This window comes from Symphalangus syndactylus, chromosome 6 (assembly GCF_028878055.3).
Source record: "Symphalangus syndactylus isolate Jambi chromosome 6, NHGRI_mSymSyn1-v2.1_pri, whole genome shotgun sequence".
NCBI lineage: Eukaryota > Metazoa > Chordata > Mammalia > Primates > Hylobatidae > Symphalangus > Symphalangus syndactylus.
In genome coordinates this window covers 37,650,017-37,673,055 of record NC_072428.2, presented here as the reverse complement: position 1 = coordinate 37,673,055, position 23,039 = coordinate 37,650,017, and the positions used below count along the sequence as shown (strand labels likewise).

Below are 23,039 nucleotides of genomic sequence, written 5' to 3'. Positions count from 1 at the left end.
ACTTTGGGAGGCTGAGGAGGGTGGATCACGAGGTCAGGAGATCAAGACCATCCTGGCTAACACAGTGAAACCCCATCTCTACTAAAAATACAAAAAATTAGCTGGGCGTGGTGGCAGGCACCTGTAGTCCCAGCTACTCGGGAGGCTGAGGCGGGAGAATGGTGTGAACCTGGGAGGTGGAGCTTGCAGTGAGCCAAGATCGTGCCACTGCACTCCAGCCTGGGTGAAAGTGCGAGACTCTGTTTAAAAAAAAAAAAAAAAAAAAAATTAGTCAGATATGGTGGCGCATGCCTGTGGTCCCAGCTACTTGGGAGGCTGAGATAGGAGAATCACTTGAGCCTGGTAGATCAAGGCTTCGGTGAGCCATAATTCTGCCACTGCCCTCCATCCTGGGCAACAGAGTGAGACACTGTCTAAAAAAAATAAACAAACGAATAAATAAAATTACTTCATCTAACAGTAATTAAATTAAATGCTATCAGAAATATACAACCAAGCTGGGTATGGTGACATGCACCTGTAGTCCCAGATACTTATGAGGCTGAGGCAGGAGGACTGCTTGAGGCTAGGAGTTTAAGACCACCCAGGGCAACATAGCAAGACCCTGTCTCTGCAAAAATGAAAATAAATTAGCCAGGCATGGTGGCACATGCCTATAGTCCACGCTACTTAGGAGGCTGAGGTGGGAGGATTGCTTGAACCCAGGAGTTTGAGGTTACAATGAGCTATGATGGCACCACTGCACTCCAGCTTGGACCCCAGAGCAAGACCTTGTCTCTAAAAAAAAAAAATGTACAACCACAATTAATAAGGGGAACATGAATGAAAGTTACCTCAAGATGATACACACTCATTCAACATTCAACAGACAATTACTGACTCCCTACTTGGTGGCAAGCACCATGCACTACACATCTATTCCAGGGATTCTAGTCTTTCAATTATCTGAAGCAATAGCTATTGATGGTTAATGAGACACACAGAAAGAAACAATTTCTTCAGTCCTGCATGGCCTCACAACCTCTAGAGTCCATATACTGAAGAGTCTCCTAAAGTGATTTAGAAGAGTTAAGAGGTCCTTTAAGAACTTCAGTACCTGAAAATCACAGGCACAAGAGAATATCCAGTTCCCCAAGGAACTTCTACATGAGACCTACGAAAAAGATCCTTAAAGCAACTATGGTACTCTTTCCAGAGAAGGAAAATGAACTCATTGTATCCTACAGGTAGCCGAAGGCTTACTAAAACTTTTACACCTAACTTTTACGATAGGTATAATTTCAACTTTTCTGACTGCCATTCCTTAGTTTATTGAGGCTTGTAATACTGTATGTCTTTATATATTATTTGGAAAATACTGTCAAGGAATAAAGGGGACCTAAGGAAAGGCAAAGGAAAGCCAAACAACTATAGCATGTTATAATCTGACCTTACCCATAACTTGGTAAAAGGCTTTAGGAAATATTTATTCTAGTTCAGTGGCCTTTTTTCTTTTTTTTGGATCATGCATCTTTGGTAAAATACTTTCAGCTCCACATCCCCAAATATGGTATTTACCTACATAAATATGTCTATACTAATATGTTACGTACATTATAAAATACATGTAAGTTTTTAAATTAAAAAATGAGATAGGGCAGGGTGCGGTGGCTCATGACTGTAATCCTAGTACTTTGGGAGGCTGAGGCGGGCAGATCACTTGAGTCCAGGAATTCAAGACCAGCCTGGGCAATAAGGCAAATCCTGTCTCTACTAAAAATACAAAAATTAGCCAGACGTGGTGGCGCATGTCTATAGTCCGAGCTACTTGGGAGGCAGAAGTGAAAGGATAGCTTGAGCTGGGGAAGTGGATGTTCCAGTGAGCTGAATCATGCCACTCACTCACGCCTGGGTGACAGAGTGAAACCCTGACTCAAAAAAAAAAAAAAAAAAGATAGAAAATTTAACATTTCAAATGTTTTTTTTGTTTTTATTTTTTGTTTTTTTTTGAGATGGAGTCTTGCTCTGTCACCCAGGCTAGAGTGCAGTGGCACATCTAGGCTCACTGCAAGCTCCGCCTCCCAAGTTCACACCATTCTCCTGCCTCAGCCTCCCGAGTAGCTGGGACTACAGGCGCCCACCACCACGCCCGGCTAATTTTTTTGTATTTTTAGTAGAGATGGGGTTTCACCATGTTTGCCAGGATGGTCTCGATCTCCCAACCTTGTGATCCGCCCGCCTCGGCTTCCCAAAGTGCTGGGATTACAGGCGTGAGCCACCGCACCTGGCCCACTCAAATGTTATTGACATAGAAAATCTTTTTATTATTAAAATTTATTTTAACAATATATTTTTAGTGCAATAAATGTAAACTGAATTTTTTTCTTTTTTTTTTTTTTTTTTCAGAGACAGGGTCTCGATATGTTGCTCAGGCTGGAGTGTGGTGGCTATTCACAGTCACAATCCTAGTGCATTGCAGCCTTGAACACCTGGGCTCAAGTAATCCTTCTGCCTCAGCCTCCCATGTACTTGGGACTACAGTCATGAGCCACCACACCCAGCTAAATTTTTTTTTCTTATTCTTGGTTTAGCACTTTGCTATAAACCAAGAGGTAGGTATTATTTCTACTTTATAGATGAAAAAACTGAAGTTTGAAAGATTATATATTCTGACAAATGTCAGCACTATCATGGCAGAGCAGGGATGGAAACTTCTATCTGTGGAACTCTAAAGCCAATGCTCTTAACCAATATATTCTAAGAAAAGAGGCAATCAGAGATAAATTTATTTTGAGGTATAAGTCAAAAACAAAGAATAACTCCTTCTGACCAATCTGAATAAATCTGAATTATTTGCTCATTTGATTCCTATTAATATAATCAGTTAAAATCCCTGAATGACTCCTTGGGTAAGTCATTTAACTTATTTCAATCTTAGTTTCCCAATATGTAAAATGAGAGACTTGGACAAGGTGATCTTTAAGGTGCTTTTCAGCATTAACATTCTAGGAGTCAAAAATGAAGAGCTAATAAGGCAAACATCTTTAAGCAAAATAAACAGACCTTTGCTGATCTCCACATTGGGAAGGTTGAAGATTTCAAGGTCCATCGTGGCTCCTTTAGTCCCTTCTGAGAGGTCTAAGAGGACAAGCCTGTCTGCAATGCCCTGTACGGTAAGAGAAAGAACATTACACTGAACATGGCCAGTGACTCAATTTAAATTCATTCAACAATGAGGACTAAAGGACAATAAACAGGGCTCATACACTGTCTTTTAGTGTTAAGAAGAATAAGTAACACAATAGCAATAAAAGTGACATGCAAGCAAGAAATTACTAATTTTGGCCGGGCTTGGTGGCCTGTAATCCCAGCACTTTGGGAGGCCAAGGCAGGCGGATCACCTGAGGTCAGGAGTTCGAAACCAGCCTGGCCAACATGGAGAAACCCCGTCTCTACTAAAAATACAAAAACCAGCTGAGCATGGTGGCACATGCTTATAATCCTAGCTACTCAGGAGGCTGAGGCAGGAGAATTGCTTGAACCCAGGAGGCAGAGATTGCAGTGAGCCAAGATCGTGTCACTGCACTCCAGCCTGGGCGATACAGCGAGACTCTATCTCAAAAAAAAAAAAAAGAAATTATGAACTTCAATAAGTAATCCTTTAGGCTTGACCACTAAAAGCTTTAACAGGGCTTAACTCACAAGTCACAGATTGCAGGTTTCTTTTGAGAACGGAGTTTCACTCTTGTTGCCCTGGCTGGAGTGCAATGGTACAATCTCGGCTCACTGCAACCTCTGCCTCCTGGGTTCAAGTGATTTTCCTGCCTCAGCCTCCCAAATAGCTGGGATTACAGGCATGCACCACCATGCCCGCCTAATTTTGTATTTTAGTAGAGATGGGGTGTCACCATGTTGGCCAGGCTCATCACGAACTCCTGACTTCAGGTGATGTGCTCGCCTTGGTCTCCCAAAGTTCTGGAATTACAGGTGTGAGCCACCGCACCCAGCTCTGCAGGTTTCTTTTTCTTTTCTTTTTTTTTTTTTTTTTTTTTCTGAGAAGGAGTCTTGCTCTGTCGCCCAGGCTGGGGTGCAGTAGCATGAGCTCAGCTCACTGCAACCTCCACCTCCCAGGTTCAAGCAATTCTCCTGTCTCAGCCTCCCAAGTAGCTGGGATTACAGGCACGCACCACCACATCTGGCTAATTTTTTATATTTTTGGTAGAGATGGGGTTTCACCATGTTGGCTAGGCTGGTCTCGAACTCCTCACCTCAAGTGATCTGCCTGCCTCGTCCTCTCAAAGTGCTGGGATTACAGGCATGAGCCACCGTGCCTGGCCCCTGCAGGTTTCTTTTAATGGGATGAGTTAATAAAGATGACTTGGTGCACTCAATACTTCTGCTATTGCTCTTGATTTATGTTTTCACTTTGATGTTATCATTTTCATTCTGAAAGTGCTTTTGGGTCTATTTTGGTGTCTTATTTCTAGCAGAAAAGTTAAAAAAATAATGCCAGCTTTTTCTTTAAAAAGGTATAATAGCAATAAAATCTAAAATCAAATCCTATTATCATGCAGTACTCTCCCCAGAGATCTCATGGAAAATACTCCACATGCCTGTAAATAGGGTGGCACAGTGGGCTGACTATAAATAACAGCATGGAAACTCCTAAAAATCAGTTTACCTTTATGGAAGGTCTTTCTCCAAAGTAGTAGGAGACTTGAGGATATCTCCTATTTTAGGATTCACAGGCAAAAGTACCCAAAGATCTACCAGACTATCAGGCAGAAAGTGTGATGGTAAAGAAAACAACCCTGGCTGGGCACGGTGGTTCACACCTGTAATCCCAGCAGTTTGGAAGGACAGGATCGGCATAGGCTGGAGTCCAGGAGTTTCAGACCAGCCTGGGCAACATGGCAAAACCCTGTCTCTACACACACACACATACACACACACACACACACACAGACACACACACACACACACACACAAAGAAAATAACCCTGCTACACTATGTATTAGCTATGTAACACCGGGACAGTCATTGAATTCGGCCTTACTTTAAGAGGTTGTAAGGATTAATTATGTGACACAGGGCTTGCATATAGTAATCCCCTCTAAAACATAGTTATTAATTTTATTGCTAACCATACCCATAAGGAAAATGCAAAGAAAACTATGAGTTACCAGTTTCATTTATAAGGCACAAAAAAATCCAGAAGTTTAGCAGTAGGTGTAGGAAAATAAGTATTCTTACATATTATGGGTATGGGAATAAACTGGTATAATTAATAAAAGATAATTTGACAATTTTCTATCAAAAATTTAAAACATTAACTCCTTGAATTCATCAATTCATTTATAGAAATCATCCTGCAAATTTATCAGTACATGTGTAAAAGAATACAATATTAAGGATATTCATAAGACTAGGAACAACAAAATATTCATCAGTAACAACAATGAGACAATATAGTGGTTTATAGCAAAGATTGAAAAAGTTTTAAAATGTCACCATGTAATCAAATCAGTGAAGCATATATTATCACCAGGGATTTTATTAAAATGCAGATTTTAGCCGGGCATGGTGGCTCAGCCCTGTAATCTGAGCACTTTGGGAAGCCAAGGCAGGCTGGTTGCCTAAGTTCAGGAGTTTGAGAGCCCCATAGCCAACATGGTGAAACCCTGTCTCTACCAAAAATACAAAAATTAGCCGGGCCTGGTGGCGCATGCTTGTAGTCCCAGCTACTCGGGAGGCTGAGGCAGGAGAATCTCTTGAAGCCGGGAGGTGGAGGTTCCAGTGAATGGAGATCGTGCCATTGCACTCCAGCCTGGGACAGAGTGGGACTCCATCTCAAAAAAAAAAAAAAAAAAAAAAAAAAATGCAGATTTTGTTTCAGTAGGTCTGGGAAGGGTCCTGGATTATGCATTGCTAGCAAGAACTCAGGTGGTACCAATGCTGCTAGTTTGAAAGCCACACTTTGTGTAGTAAGGATCTAGAATACAGGCTCTGATAAACAGATTACCTGGTCTTTAAGTTTTCGCTTCATCATTTATTAACAGTGTAATTTGGGGCAACTTGGGTAACCTCCCTATGCCTTTGTTTCTTCATTTGTAAAATGGCAGTAATAACAGTACCTAAACAAAGGGTTGTTGTAAAAATGAGTCAAGTGGGCCAGGCACGGTGGCTCATGCCTATAATCCCAGCACTTTGGGAGGCCAAGGCTGGTGGATCACCTGAGGTCAGGAGTCAGTTCCAGACCAGCCTACAAACACAGTGAAATCCCATCTCAACTAAAAGTACAAAAATTAACCGGGCATGGTGGCACGTACCTGTAATCCCAGCTACTTGGGAGGCTGTGGTGGGAGAATCGCTTGAACCCGGGAGGCAGAGGTTGTAGTGAGTCAAGATCGCACCACTGGCCGGGCACAGTGGCTCACGCCTGTAATCCCAGCACTTTGGGAAGCCGAGGCGGGCAGATTGCCTGAGGTCAGGAGCTCAAGACCAGCCTGGCCAACATGGTGAAACCCCGTCTCTACCAAAAATACAAAAATTAGCCAGGTGTGGTGACGGGCGCCTGTAATCCCAGGCTAAGGAAGGAGAATCACTTGAACCCAGGAGGCAGGAGGTTGCAGTGAGCTGAGATCGCACCACTGCAATCCAGCCTGGGGAACAGGGCGAGACTTTGTCTCAAAAAAAAAAAAAAAAAAAAAAAAAAAGTTTGCGCCACTGCACTCCAGCCTGGGTGACTGAGTGAGACTCCATTTCAAGAAAAAAAAACAAGAGTCAAGTGTTTAGACAAGTGCCTGGTACCTAATAAACATTCTGTAAAGGTTAGTTACTGCTGCTACCACCACTACTTTTGTTGCCACTATTATGAGTGCTATCACTGTTGCAGTCACAATAGTGGCTTATGAATATTGTACTTTGTATCAAAATATTAATGTCTAAAAAGAAAAACAGAATTTTTTTTTGAGACAGGGTCTCACTGTGTCACCCAGGCTAGAGTGCAACTGCACAATCGCAGCTCACTGCAGCCTCAACCTCCCAGGCTCAAGCAATCCTCAGCCACCCAAGTTGCTGGGACTACCAGTGTGCACCACCACACCTGGCTAATTTTTAATTTTTGTAGGGTGGATGCAGTGGCTGACACCTGTAATCCCAGCACTTCGGGAGGCTGAGGCAGGCGGATTACCTGAGGTCAAGAGCTCGAGACTAGCCTGGCCAACATAGAGAAACTCCCTCTTTACTAAAAATACAAAAATTAGCTGGGTGTAGAGGCACGCGCCTGTAATCCCAGCTACTCGGGAGGCTAAGGTAGGAGAATCACTTGAACCCGGGAGGTGGAGGTTGCAGTGAGCTGAGATCATGCTACTGCACTCCAGCCTGGGAGACAGAGCGAGACTCCCTCTCCAAAAAAAAAAAAAAAAAACAAAACAAAATTTTTTGTAGAAATGGGGATCTCGTCGTGTTGCCCAGGCTGGTCTCAAACTCCTGGGCTCAACTGATTCTCCTGCCTTGGCCTCCCAAAGTGCTGGGAGTACAGGTGTAAGCCACCGGGCCCAGCTGAAAAACGGCAAATTTTCTACCCAGACAATTCACAGACAAATAAAGACAGTGAGATTCTTCTAACAGTTTAAAAACATGGCCAGGAGCAGTGACTCATGCCTGTAATCCCAGCACTTTGGGAGGCCAAGGCAGGACGATAGTCTGAACCAGGAGTTCAACACCAATCTAGGCAACACAGGGAGACCTATCTCTACAAACAAATTAAAAATTACTTAGGTGTAGTGGCACAGCCCTCTGGTCCCAGCTACTCAGGAGGCTGAGGTGGGAAGATCTCTTAAGCCCAGGAGATAGAGACTGCAGTGAGCCATGATCATACCAGTGCATGCCAACCTGGGCTACAGAGAGAAACCTGGTCTCAAAAACAAAAATGAAAAACCATGACTTTCAGACTTTCAGATGCCTTCTTGTGCTTACCAAAAAAAAAAAAAAAAGACAAATAATTACAAATAAATAAAACTTAGTACTGTTAGGGATGTCAAAAATCAGGTTGATGTGCATGTTATTAGCAGCATAAATTAGTTCTGCCTTTCCGAAGAGCAATCTGGCACTATGTCATAAGTGCTATAAAAACCATTCATGCCCTCTGACTCACTAGTACTATTTTTTTAAATTATGTACAACCAGGCCAGGTGCAGTGGGGCATGCTTGTACTCCCAGCACTTTGGGAGGCTGAGGCAGGAAGATTGCTTGAGCCCAGGAATTCAAGACCAGCCTGGGCAACATGGTGAAACCCTGTCTCTACAAAAAAATACAAGAATTAGTGGGGATGGTGGCTGGCGCCTGTAGGCCCAGCTACTTGGGAGGCTGAGGTGGCAGGATGGCTTGAGCTGGGGAGGTGGAGGGTGCAGTAAGCTGAGATTGCAGCACTGCATTCCAGCCTGTGCAACAGAACATGACCCTGTCTAAATAAAATAAAATAATGTATGACCAAATAAAAATTCAGATGAAAAAATAAGCAACTTGAAATGTTTATAGAAGCATTTATTTAGTGACAAAAGACTGAATACAACTCAAATTCTAATTAAGAGGTGCCAGGTACAGTGGCTCACACTTGTAATCCCAGCACTTTGGGAGGCCAGGGCAGGTGGATCACTTGAGGTCAGGAGTTCAAGACCAGCCTGGCCAACATGGCAAAACCCTGTCTCTGCTAAAAATACAAAAATTAGCCGGGCGTCGTGGCACATGCCTGTAGTCCCAGCTACTCATGAGGCTGAGGCAGGAGAATTGCTTGAACCCAGGAGGCAGAGGCTGTAGTAAGCCAAGATTGTACCACTACACTCCAGCCTGGGTGACAGAGCGAGACTCCACCTAAAAAAAAAAAAAAAAAAAAAAGAGGTACTAGTGTATTCAAATGGAGGGTGAAAGAAATAAAACTATAGCATGCCAAAAGTTGGCATATTTAACTCTGAGCAGCCAGCTTTTAAGATATTCTAGCTCCATGGATATAATTTAATTATTTGCTGAAGTAGAACCCACCTCCAAGACATATGTGAGTCTTAAATGGAAAGGGAAGAATTTAGATGGCAAAACAATCAAATATATATAGAAAAGAAAAACTAATGCCAGCCACCAAATAAATACATAGAGGGACAGCTATTCTATTCAGGGCTACATCTCTCAAATGACAACAGACATGCTGTTATCATGATACTAGGCTCTGGAGGAAGGCAGGCAGGTCTTTTGAACCTCTCTAGAAGGGCATTTAAGCCTTTCTGCAAACAATTTATGCAGACACTAGTAAAAAGGACTGATGAAAAAAACAAACCCTAAGCTAGTATAAAATATCAACTCAGAAATTATGATCCTAAAAGAAAGTAATTATGTAAGAAAAGGCCATCTTTTTTTTTTTTAAAAAAAGCTAATTTTAGAAAGAGCTAAAATTATTATATTAAATAAGAGTTTAATTAAAGTGGCATGATTCAGAAAATACAAAATAATTTGTGACTAAGTCATATGAATGTCAAGTTGAGCTTTCCCTTGGATGAGGATAAGCCCATTGTTCAAATCACTTTTTCTAAGCCTAACTACTAATTAAGAGGCAACATCACTGATGAAAGCTTTCAACTATTTTTTTTGTCAACTTACTAAATATATTTTAAGCCAAAATAAGGTTTTCCCACATGACAAAATGAAGGCATTTTTTGGTGTGTAAAACATAACCTGCCTAGAAGTGTGGCACTATGATAGATGTATTTATAACCACTATGTTTACATACCTTTGCTGAAATTGCTAATGTGCAGGCAATACCCAGCTCTCCACCTCCAACCACAGTAATTTTATTGACTGTTTTATTCTCATGATTTGCCCAGCTCTTTGAATTTATATTTGAAACACCTAGAAAGAAAAGTGGATTATCCTGAGAATTCAAAAATATCAAGAATTTTTTTAGGATCTTTTAAAAAAATATATAGCAGGCTTCGTAGCTTAGAGAGAAATATGGTGCTAGTCCATAATGGGCAAAAAATACTACTGAACAAATGAATGCAAGGAAGACAGATGTTTCCTATTAAATATTCGACTAAATAGAAATTATCCTTCTAAAGAGAATGTACCTTTCTGAACATTTTTAAAATATCGTATAAGACTCTAAAAAAGTAGGATTTCCGTAATTCTGAAAAATATTCCAACTCATTGCTCTGGTCTACAATAAAAAAATATGTCTAACACCTTACCAAAATGTTTCAAACATAGGTATTTGCCTTTATCCTTAATGAGAATCATGGAGAATCATAGATATTCTGGTCCAATATACTGAATAAGCCAACAAGCTACACATACATATCATGGGATCATTAATATACATCAAGTGGTTTTGAACAATACAAGAATTGTTTTATCTGTTTAAGACTAATTCTTTACACTTTAAGAAACCTGGCCAGGCCCGGTGGCTCATGCCTGTAATCCCTGAACTTTGGGAAGCCAAGGCGGGAGGATCACCTGAGGTCAGGAGTTCAAAACCAGCCTGGCCAACATGGCAAAACCTCATCCTTATCAAAAATACAAAAATTGGCCAGGCATGCCTGTAGTCCCAGCAACATAGGAGGCTGAAGCAGGGGAATCGCTTGAACCCAGGAGGCAGAGGTTGCAGTGAGCCCAGATGGTACCACTGCACTCCAGCCTGGGCGACACAGCGAGACTCCATCTCAAAAAAATAAAAAATAATAATATTTATTGGAATTACATGGTAATACCCTGTGATAAAGGCAAAGGAATTTTTTTTTTTCCTTTTTTTTTTTTTTTTTTGAGACGGAGTCTTGCTCTGTTGCCCAGGCTGGAGTGCAGTTGTTCAATCTCAGCTCACTGCAACCTTTGCCTCCCGGGTTCAAGCAATTCTCCCACCTCAGCCACCCAAGTAGCTAGGATTACAGGCACCCGCCACTATGCCCAGCTACTTTTTTTATTTTTAGTAGAGATAGGGTTTCACCATGTTGGCCAAGCTGGTCTCCAACTCCTGACCTCAGGTGATCTGCCTGCCTCGGCCTCCCAAAGTCCTGGGATTACAGGAGTGAGCCACCACGCCTGGCCTGAGGCACAGGAATTTCTTATTTCAAAAACAGATGTATATATGCACACAAATTTATTTATAAAAATCAAGTGGCAGAAAGTAAAGGAGTTTAGTGAGAAACTGGTAACTCATAACTCTCAAGACAATCTGCCTGACAAATATACAAACCTTCAGTGATTTTTGCAATATAGGCTAGCAAGTCTACCTGCCGTGCCTCATCAGATGATGATAAAGAATACAGGGGAAGTTCCTCTTGAAACTTGGCAATCATTTCTTTAATTAATCCAACAATGACAGATTTAGGCTGTAGAATACACAAAAAACAGAAAAGTTACACAAAAATTTTGCTGAAGAATACTACCTTTGTTGAGGCAGGAGTATCACTTGAGCCTGGGGAGTTTGAGATGCAGTGAGTTATGGTTGCACCACTACACTCTAGCTTGAGCAACAGAGTGAGACTTCATCTCCAAACAAAACAAACAAAAAAACTTTTTTAACCTATACATTCTTTTAGAGTTAATCAAAAAGAAGTATTCAATCATGTTCTCATTTTTCAAAAACCATCATACAAATTATATACTTTTAACTGTTGTAATGCTTTTCATGAAAAATTATTGAATACTTTTAACTGAAAAATAAAGGAAGAAGAAATGCTAATTCAACATTTCCCAAAAGTAGAAAAATAGCATGAATATGCTTAATAGCCGAATACCTAGGTTTAGGAACTCTCCTTTTTTTAACTTTTCATTTTGAAATAATTTCAGACTTACGGAAAAGTTGCAAAAATAGTACATATACTCTTCACCTAGATTACTCAAATGTTAACATTTGATCACATTTGCTTGTTTATTCTCTCTCTTTTCTGAACAAACTGAACAAGTAAACTGCAAACATGATGTCCTTTTACCCCTAAGGACTTTAATGTATATTTCCTAAAAGAAAAAGACATTCTCCTTTTAACTGTTATCAAATCAGAAAATTAACACTGATAAAATACTATCTAATCTGGTACTATATTGTTTTAATGTAATTGGTTAAGCAACCTTGATGAAATTCACTAACCTTTCTGAGCTTCAGTGTCATCAGTAACACAATGTGAATAATAAATCCCAAATGGTTGTTACGAGCAATAAATGAGTCAATGAATGCAAACTATATGCCGTGAGTGTAAAACAGATGTTTATTATTATTCTTATGGATATTTAGTAGTGTGCTCATTTAAAAAGTGCTTAATTTCTCAGAGTCTGAGTTTCACTATTTATAAAGTAAGAAGAGGCTATTAGGGCCAAGAATTCAAATACCTCTGGGGACCAAGCAGATAACATTAAATGTGTGAAGCTGGCAAGTACAAGAAAATCTGAAGAGACGGTTACTGTGGCAAATTGGAAACAGCATGCCAACAGGCATTCAAATTTACATTAAGAACAAAACAAAATAAGGTAAAACAAAACGAACTGTGCTGTTCAAACAAATTCCATAGGCCTAACGTGGCCCTCTGAATCTCTTAGAGAAATTGCAATCCCCGGCCTAGATGACCTCTAGATTCCTTCTAGCTCCAAAGTTCTATATAATTATGCTACATAATTATAATTCCAACTGCATGTGGAACTTAATGGTGCTGCAGTACTTTTAAATAGGGCAATTTAAATAATGTAATGTCTTTTTAAGACTAGTTTTAAGGGGGGGCACTGTGGCTCACACTTGTAATCCCATCACTTTAGGAGGCTGAGGTGGGAGGATGCCTTGATCCCAGGAGTTCAATACCAGCCTGGACAACATAGGGAGATCCTGTCTGTACAAAAAATTTAAAAATTAGTAGGGCATGGTAGACCATGCTTGTAGTCTCAGCTACTCAGAAGGCTGAGGTGGGAAACTCACTTGAGCCCAGGAATTTGAGGGTGCAGTGAGCTATGATTGTGCTACTGCACTCCAGCATGGGTGAAGACAGCATTATCCTGTCTCAAAAAAAGAGACTAGTTTTAACTTATGATAAAGAGGCTCAGAACAGTAAAATAAAATCAGAACTGTCTAAACTAAAATTAAGCACAACTTTCACTAGATTATAAGACTATCCCCGAGGATATATTAAACAAACAAAATTATGAAAAAAGATGCCAATGAAAACCAGAGAGAAGAAACAGGATACATGAATTCCTGCAACATGGTACAAATGTCAAAATACTACTCGAGGATAGTTTTGTTTTGTTTTGTTTAAAGAAGGGTGTAACAATGGATGGAGGAGAGAAACACAATTCAAAAAGGAAGAAACGTATGATTGATAAGTAAATGAAAATGATTTCAATTTCTCAAATAACCAAACAACTGAAAATTAAGAGTAAGATCCATTTTTGTCCTTCCAACTGACAAATTTTTATTATGCCCCATTCATCACATTTAACTGGCAATCTTATTTAAATCATCAGGTAATGCAAATAACATAAATGTTCACAAAGTAAAATGTCAACTCCTACTACTGATAGATAATCTGAAGTATGTCCTTTGTTTTTCTATTTCTTTTTTCTTCTTTTTAAATGTTTTCCATATAAAAATATAGAAAACCATATAACAAAGTAAAATGCATCTACAATTATACACCTTTTTATAAGCTGTCTATAAAATAAGAAGTGATAATCCTAAGGCATTCTTTACTCCAACCTCACTGGACTCCAACATACCCCTGTCCTCCAGCCCTACTAGCTTTCTGGGTACATATAAACATATTATAAATTATCCTGTTATACAAATTTTTAATTATTTACAAAAATGAGAGAATACTATACATCTGTCTAAACCAATGTATAGAAGATAAGCAAAGGTTTGTTTTAAGAATAATACCTTCTATTAGAGAAAAGGTACTGTAAAATAGGTACCCTCCTACACTGATTTCTACTGATTATAGAAATGTATCATTTTGTGTACCCTTTTGGAGGCCAATTTAGTAATATATAAGAAAATCTTGAAAATATTGAAAACCTTTGGTCCAATAATTCTACTCCAAGAGATTTATCATTAGGAAATTATCAAAGATATATTAGATATATACAAACATTTACATTTAAAGATGTTCATCATTAAATGTCTTACGACAGGGCAATTTGTAAATACAATACGCAATATCTTTATGCTGGATCATCAGGCAACCATTAAAAACCATGTATTTTGAAAATGGTTTAACATGGAGAAATGCTCAATATAAGGGTCAATGAAAAATGCAGAATACAAAATTATATAACATGAGGACATAAAACAAATACTACAGTTATATAGATCAATGTGGATGACTTTTTAAAACTTAATATTGGTTAAAACAAAGCATGTCACAAAAGATTACATACAGTATGATTCAACTTATATGAAAGTCAAAAACAGGCAAAACTACAAATAAATATAAAAATCTGTAACAGGAAGGGACTTGGAAATAATGCCCCAATCACTTGCTAGTAGCTCCTCCTGTACTTTCTTAAGTGGGAAATGACTATAAAAAGACAGGGAGCAAACAGTTGGCTCCAAAACCTGAAGGGAGCAACTTTGCACAGGCAGTTGTCATCAGGGTTCTGGGACTTGGGTAACCCTAGAGAGCTCAATTTCAAATTACTTCCAAAGACCACATGAAGAATATTGAAAGAAAATGCAGTATCATACTTATTTGTACCAGCAAAATCAATGAGAAGTATTTAAAAAAAAAAAGCTTTCTGTAGAAAATCCAAATTGATCTTACATGGCTCCAGTTTTGGAGATAGGGCAAATATATTCTGCCTTGAGCATCCACATGTTTTCCGACTAAGATTCCCATATTTGCAGTTGGCTTCAAGAAGCAAATAGGGGGAGCGAAAGGGTGAGAATCCAAAATCCAGAAACGAATTGGTATGTTATATGTATTACCTATTTGAGACAAAAGAAACATAGCTTCAAACAATAATAAAGCACACACATTATAATATAGCTAGGCGGCATTTTAAGAAATGAGTAGGCTGGGGTGATGGCTGAAGCCTGTAATCCCAGCACTTTGGGAGGCTGAGGTGAGCAGATTGCATGAGCCCAGGAGTTTCAGACCAGCCTAGACAACATGGAGGAACCCCATCTCTACAAAAAAATTTTAAAATTAGCTGGGTGCGGTGGCACACACTTATAGTCCCAGTTATCGGGGAGGCTGAGATGGGCGGATGACTTGAGCCTGGTAGGTCAAGTTTGAAGTAAGCCATGATTGTGTCACTGAACTCCAGCTTGGGTTACGGAGTGAGACCCTGTCTCAAAAAAAAAAGAAAAAAGAAAAGAAAAGAAATGAAGGCCAGGTGCGGTGGCTCACGCTTGTAATCCCAGCACTTTGGGAGGCCGAGGCAGGCGGATCACGAGGTCAGCAGATCGAGACCACGGTGAAACCCCGTCTCTACTAAAAATACAAAAAATTAGCCGGGCGTGGTGGCGGGCGCCTGTAGTCCCAGCTACTGGGAGAGGCTGAGGCAGGAGAACGGCGTGAACCCGGGAGGCGGAGCTTGCAGTGAGCCGAGATTGCGCCACTGCACTCCAGCCTGGGCGACAGAGCGAGATTCCGTCTCAAAAAAAAAAAAAAAAGAAATGAGTAGTCTAGTCAGGTTTACATATAAAGGATTAATGTTAATCAAGGCCTATTCCCCCAATTTCATCCACATTCACATTGGAAATATTTTCCTATTAGATCACTGGTATAACACTTCAGTAAGTTTAATTAAAACAATGGCTAAATCATCCACCCTGCCTCTTAAAAAAAATCAAATTTTCAAAAATGTTTACTAATATAGCCAGAGTGGCAGCCCAAATCCTGATGGAGTCACTTCCTACATTAATCACTACACATTAAAGAAAAGGAAAGAAATATCTATTGAAGGCCGGGCGTGGTGGCTCACACCTGTAATCCCAGCACTTTTGAGGTGGGTTGACCACTTGAGGTCAGGAGTTCGAGACCAGCCTGACCAACATGGTGAAACCCCATCTCCACTAAAAATTCAAAAAGTTAACCGGGCATGGTGGCAAGCACCTGTAATCCCACACACTTGGGAGGCTGAGGCACGAGAATGGCTTGAACCCAAGAGGCAGATGTTGCAGTGAGCCGAGATTGCGCCACTGCACTAAAGCCAGGGTGACAGCGCAAGACTCTGTCTCAAAAAACAAAACAAAACAAAAAATGTCTATTGAAGGTATTCCCCTGGTTGATCAAGGATCTGCCTCCACCAATGCCCCTCCCCAGCAGTATTCATGCATTTTAACAGCCCATGACTGGCAAAGCACCTGGCGACTCAGATTCCTGTGTCTAAATGGTAACATTTCACCACTAGTTCACTAGTCTCTTCTTCCTTCCCTCTTTCCCATCAGCAAATACCTTGACTCCTACCCTGCACATCTAGCTTTTAGTAATTCAGCACTGAAGAGTCCGAACTCCTGATAAAAAGTCCTCAGATTTAAAGGAATTATATCAGAAGAACGTAACTTAAGTTGGATGTAAACAAAGTTTAGATAGGTGTGATATTAAGATGATATATTGGTAGGCCAAAATGGGAGGACAGCTTGAGTCCAGGACTTCAAGACCAGCCTGGGCAACAACGCAAGACCCTGGTGTGGTAGCACATATCTGTAGTCCTAGCTACTCAGGAGGCTGAGGCAGGAAGAATGCTTGAGCCCAGAAATTTGAGGTTACAGTTAGCTATGATCACACCACTGTACTCTAGCCTAGGCAACAGAGCAACACTCTCTCTCTTAGAAGAAAAAAAAGAGGCCAGGCGTGGTGGCTCACATCTGTAATCACAGCACTTTGGGAAGCCGAGGCGGGCAGATCACGAGATCAGGAGATCGAGACCATCCTGGCTAACACAGTGAAACCCCATCTCTACTAAAAATACAAAAAATTAGCCAGGTGTGGTGGCGGGCGCCTGTAATCCCAGCTCCTCAGAAGGCTGAGGCAGGAGAATGGCGTGAACCTGGGAAGCGACGTTTGCAGTGAGCCAAGATCGCGCCACTGCACTCCAGCCTGGGCGACAGTGAGAGACTCCGTCTCAAAAAAAAGTAAAAGAAAAAAAAGATTACATACATCTCTAAAAAATGAGTGTTTGAAGAAAAAGTATCATTATGACTTAACACAATGTTGGCTGTATAAGAAATAATACCAAAAATTTCTAGAGGTAAACATAAAGTAATATTAACAGAAGTTCCGTGTAGATGGGAGGATAGATACAGGCTTCACTTCATCCCTTCCCAAATGTTTAAATGTTTTTTTAGCATAAGCATGTATAATCATTACACTAATAAAACTAGTTAACTAAAAGAGAGTAATAAAGGCAGACAAGGCCGAGCGCGGTGGCTCATGCCTGTAATCCCAGCACTTTGGGAGGCAGAGGCGGGCAGATCACCAGAGGGCAGGAGTTCAAGACCAGCCTGACCAACATGCAGAAACCCCATCTCTATTAAAAATACAAAATTAGCCGGGCATGGTGGTGTACACCTGTAATCCCAGCTACTCAGGAGACTGAGGCAAGAGAATCGCTTGAACCCAGGAGGTGGAGGTTGCAGTGAGCCAAGATCATACCATTGCACTCCAGCCTGGGCAACAAGAGCAAAACTCCATCACCAAAAAATAAATAAATAAATAAAATAAAGGCAGACAAATAATAATGGCCACATTTACTGAGCATATACTGGCACACACTATATGCCAGGCACTATGCCAAGAGCTTTACTTACTGTAATTCATTTAAGCCGTACAACTCTGAGGCGGGCTCTACTATTGGCCCATTTTACAGATGAGAAAGATAATGTACATTCTGACCTTCTGACCAGCAGGAAATAATTAGTATGCATTCACATTGAGTTGATATAATTCCAAAGCAAAGGAAAAGTGTAATGCAGAAAAAAAAGGTGGGGGGAGCACCTGAGGAAGACCCCAGCATAAGAATCAATGACATAACTCAATGACTGCAGGACAGGCATAGTGCCAATCAGCGGGATTTTACCAATGGTATTAAGATAACCTTTCTGCCCTCATGTTACCTCCCTACTCTGTATTAGAAATGGAAATGCTACTAAGCAGTAATTCATTTAAATTCACAAGCTCCTCTGTTAATATGCAACTACCCTTGAAAACACTGGGGTGGGTTAAGAATTGGCCTTTATCTCTCAGAATGAATCACCTTAATCAGTTTCCTTCCCTCTTCCTCTCCCTTCCTCCTTTCCCTAATACCCTTCCCTTACCTTTCTTTTCAACATCTAACCAAGATAAATTCAGAATAGAACTTAAGGGGAACAGGTCTGAGTAAAATCTTCTACGCAGCCAGGAACAGTCTGAAAGCTTGGCAGGGAAAAGCAAGGAAAGAAAAGAAAAATCAACTCTATGCCTGTTCTGCCTACCTCACTGCAATCTCTGCATGGATCCCCTGGCTAGCTGCATTCGTCTCCATCCATTCTCCTAGGCATAAAAACAAAATGAATTCCTACACATTTCCTGAGTGCCTGCTATTGCAAAAGGAGGTATCATGGTGGGACATACACAGAAGCAGAACAAAACATGAGTGCATCTCTAGCAACAAGTCATGACTGGGGGTGGGGAGTGGGGAATTAAGGGGGTTTGTGATAATCCAGGAGCTACCACAAAGAAGCACCTACTTTAAAAGAAGTCCCCCCAAATGCAGCTTCCTAGTGTCTTTTGGGCAATGTATTCTCATTGTACAATGCTGAACTCTTTTTAAGAGATCAGAGTACGCTGTTCTCTCCCTATTTGGTTTCCAGATCTTTCTCAACCCCCCTTTCAGTGTATCTTCTGTTTCAAATGCCCCAGTAAGCCACTTATTCCTAAGCCCTTCAGTCAATAATCAAACTAACTCAACTATTCAACAAATACCAAAAATGTCCTTTAAGCACATAACTGTGTATTAGTGATTATGGATGTTATTCTTCCTGGGATTATTTGCATTTCAAAAGAACAGTGAACTTTTTTTTTATTGAGACTGAGTCTCACTCTGTCACCCAGGCTGGAGTGCAGTGGCACAATCTCGCTCACTGCAACCTCCATCTCCCAAGTTCAAGAGATTCCCCTGCCTCAGCCTTCTGAGTAGCTGGGATTACAGGCGCGTGCCATCAGGCCTAATTTTTGTATTTTTAGTAGAGATGGGATTTCATCACGTTGGCCGGGCTGGTCTTGAACTCCTGACCTCAAGTGATCTGCCCATCTAGGCCTCCCAAAGTGCTGGGATTACAGGCATGAGCCACCACACCTGGCAAGAACAGTGAATTTCTAATGGTGAAATTTCAGGCACCACTTCAAATAAATATTTGGAAACAAAGATTCACTGGTGTTCTTAAAATCATACTATATATAAGTAACCTCTTGTGATTCTTATCTGAAAGGTTAGTCCTTGATGAACACAGGAGAAGTAGGTCTGGAAAAATGGGAAGAGTTAAGTATAAGAAAAGTCAGTGATTTGTTTTCCTTTATTTTTGGGCAAACACTTAGCTATTCTAAACTGATAGGTCACTCTAAAATGTGTTCCTTTCTTTGGGCTTTAATGGCCTCTGTGTTGTAAAATTTTCTTGTTGGAGTCTGAGTTTCAGGCTAACACCAGCTGTGTGATCTTAGGTAAATCAGACCAGGCTAAGATTCGGTTTCACCTATGGAATGGAGATAATGCTATATCACATAGAGAGGAAAGGGGGGGAACAAAATATAGATGTAATGAAGAAAAAAGTAACTCTCCCCAAGGGCAGGCCTATGTCTGTTTTGCTTTCCTTTGTACCCTGGAGCCTTCCAGAGTAGCAGTAGTAGGGAGTTTGTGATAATTCAGGAGCTACCACAAAGAAGCACCTACTTTGAAAGAAGTCCCCCCAAATGCAGCTTCCTAGTGTCTTTTGGGCAATGTATTCTCATTATACAATGCTGAACTCTTTTTAAGAGATCGAAGTTACGCTATTCTTTTGATTTATCTAGTTGACAGTAAGTATTTGTTGAATTGAACTGAACTTGTTGAGATTAATATAGGCTTTCCTTGACTGGAACAGACCCAGTAAGGTTCTGTATAGGTCATATATCTGTAACAATACTTTAAGAATGTTATGGCATAAACAAATTTAAGTTATTAAATGAACTGCTCTTTTAGAAAACTCACACATTTTTTCAACTTCCACACTTACCCTGATACATCACAGGAATTGTGCCAGTAAAATTCAGCAGGTCTTTCTGAGAACTATCCTTAAAAACTAGAAGAAAAAAAAAAAGTCCCAAAATGTGCAATCAGAAACAGAAAGAACTGTAGTAAAGTATGTAAGTGTGCACGTGTGTGTGCTCATGAATACACACACAAATACACACACAATCTCTAAACATAATCTAGGAATCAGTAAATCTGTCAACAAGAGGAAATGACTAGATGTTGTTTACTTAGAAAGCAGTAAGGGTAGCTGAAAGAATACAGGACTTTGCTACTGAAACTCCAAGTTCTAGGGCCACCTTCCCCACTTAGAGGAATATGACTTTTGGTGACTTTAATCATCTTTGATCTTCAGTTTTATCATCTATAAAATAAAGATAATAAGACTGCCTTACAAAGTTGTCATAAGGATCAAATGAGAGAATTTGAAAACTTTTAAGAAGTACTATAATATGTGGGGTCATTATTAAGTAATTGTCACATGTCAGTTGCAAAGCAGTTCCACTCCTCTCACCTCGGTGTCAACATCTACCTCCACTACGCCCCCTGTCAGCAGGAAGAAGCCAGAGTGATCGACGGCCTTTTCCCATTTTCATTAGCCAACACCTTAAGATTAAAGTGTTTTAAAAGTCCAAAGGGAGGGGTTGAAATTGCCTTTGCAAAATTATGACTGAGACAGCGAAAAAGATCTAACCTAACCAACTCTGTCTTCCTTCTAACCTTTAAGCTGTCCTTGTTCCTTCCTGGGCATAGGCTGAACTCACTTTGGGAAGAACTTAATTTATAATTTATAGTTTAAAACAAAGACAATTATAGCCCTTTCCCAAAACAAACTTCCTTCTTGCCTGGGGACTAGACTGCCTTTGTAAGACTAAAAAATTAGGCACAAAATTAAAAATTATGGTTTATGGCCAGGCGCGGTGGCTCACACCTGTAATCCCAGCACTTTGGGAGGCTGAGGCAGGTGGATTACTTGAGGTCAGAAGTTCAAGACCAGCTTGGGCAACATGATGAAACCCCATCTCTATCAGCCGGGTGTGGTGGTTCCCAGCTACTCAGGAGGCTGAGACAGGAGAATAACTTGAAGCCAGGAGGCAGAGGTTGCAGTGAGCCAAGATCACACCACTGTACTCCAGCCTGGGCAACAGAGCGAGACTCCATCTCAAAAAAATAAATAAGTAAATAAAGTAAAATAAAATAAAAATTCTGGTTTAGTAATCATGCACCTGGAGGCTTACAAGATTCTGGTCCTCCCTAAACTGCTCCTAAGATCAGTGCTTGAGATATTTTGCAGGCCCTACACTTGATGGATCAGCTGGCACCACCCAGATTGATAAACTGGCTGATCTGATCTTGTGGCCCCAATCCGGGAAGTGACCTAGAGCAAGAGGACAACTTCAACTTCCCATGATTTCATCTTCTACCTAACCAATCAGCACTCCTGGCTCACTGGCTTCCCCCTACCCACCAAGCTGTCATTAAAAACTGTTCTCACAATGCTCGGGGCGACTGATTTGAGTAACAGTAAAATTCCAGGTCTGGCACAGTGGCTCATGCCTGTAATCCCAGCACTTTGGGAGGCCAAGGTGGATGGATCACTTGAGGTCAGGAGTTCGAGACCAGCCTGGCCAACATGGTGAAACCTCATCTCTACTAAAAATACAAAAATTAGCAGGGCATGGTGGCATGCACCTGTAGTTCCAGCTACTGGAGAGACTGACGCACGAGAATTGCATGAACCCGGGAGGGGGAGGTTGCAGTGAGCTGAGATCGTGCCACTGCACTTCAGCCTGGGCAAAAGACAGTGACTACGCCTCAACAAACCAACCAACCAACCAACCTCCGGTCTCCTGCTAAAACAAACCAAAAAACAAAAAACAAACAAACAAAAAAACATTATCACATGTAACAAAATCAGTTATAGTCACTTTTAGAATCAGAAGAAAAAGTGCCAGCATTGCTTTCTAAAGCAACCTGTTAGATCAGTAATTACCTTCTTTGGTTTCTCCAATTCCATTATTCTCAACCTTTTTTCAACATTCATATCTCTGAAATTTCAACGTTCCCATCAATAACTGGGACACACTGATAGAGAATCAATGCCCTAATGTCAGGATTGAGTATAGGAAACACTATCTCTGGCTTCAAACAATCAAACTACCTTGGAGGAGGGCCTTTGGGCCCTCGTGAATGAGATTAGTATCTTCATAAAAGAGCCCATGGCCGGGCACAGTGGCTCACGCCTGTAATCCCAGCACTTTGGGAGGCTGAGGTGGATGTATCAATTGAGGTCAGGAATTCGAGACCAGACTGGCCAACATGGTGAAACCCCATATCTACTAAAAATACAAGAAAATTAGCCGGGCATGGTGGTGGGTGCCTGTAATCCCAGCTACTTGGAAGGCTGAGGCAGGAGAATTGCTTGAACATAGGAGGCAGAGGTTGCAGTGAGCCGAGATCGTGCCACTGCACTCCAGCCTGGGCGACAGAGCAAGACTCCGTCTCAAAAAAAAAAAAAGAAAGATAAAGATAATAAAGTAAAATATTTCTTAGAAAACCAAATTCTTACTATTCAGTGAACAGGATAACTAAAACTGTTAATAATTTAGAATCAACCATATATATATGATAGGCCGAATAAAGGTCCTCTAAAGATGTCCATATCCAACCCTTGGAACCTGTGAATATGTCACCTTACTTGGCAAAGGGATTTTTTAGATGTGATTAGTGACTCTGATCACTTGGCTAGCCTTAAAAGAATTAAGGAGTCTGAGATGAAGAAATTATCCTGTATTACTGGGGTGGGTCTAATCTAATCAC

At 40.8% G+C, this 23,039-nt stretch overlaps 1 protein-coding gene across 12 annotated transcripts in view; it reads right to left on the bottom strand.

Annotated features, from left to right (window-relative positions):
* UEVLD (UEV and lactate/malate dehyrogenase domains) overlaps nt 1–23,039 on the bottom strand; it is a 57,955-nt gene that overhangs the window by 26,682 nt on the left and 8,234 nt on the right. For 5 of the 12 annotated variants that reach the window (XM_055282195.2, XM_063641049.1, XM_063641047.1 and 2 more), the window contains 5 exons: nt 20,203–20,268; nt 14,771–14,934; nt 11,221–11,356; nt 9,763–9,881; nt 3,043–3,145 (listed from right to left, as the gene is read on the bottom strand). In XM_055282195.2, coding sequence (XP_055138170.1) covers nt 3,043–3,145; nt 9,763–9,881; nt 11,221–11,356; nt 14,771–14,934; nt 20,203–20,268 — 588 coding nt within the window. Of the gene's footprint in view, nt 1–3,042; nt 3,146–7,513; nt 8,855–9,762; nt 9,882–11,220; nt 11,357–14,770; nt 14,935–18,426; nt 18,485–20,202; nt 20,269–23,039 lie in introns of those variants that run through there. The other 7 variants (XM_055282196.2, XM_063641051.1, XM_063641048.1 and 4 more) reach the window with 5 other exon arrangements.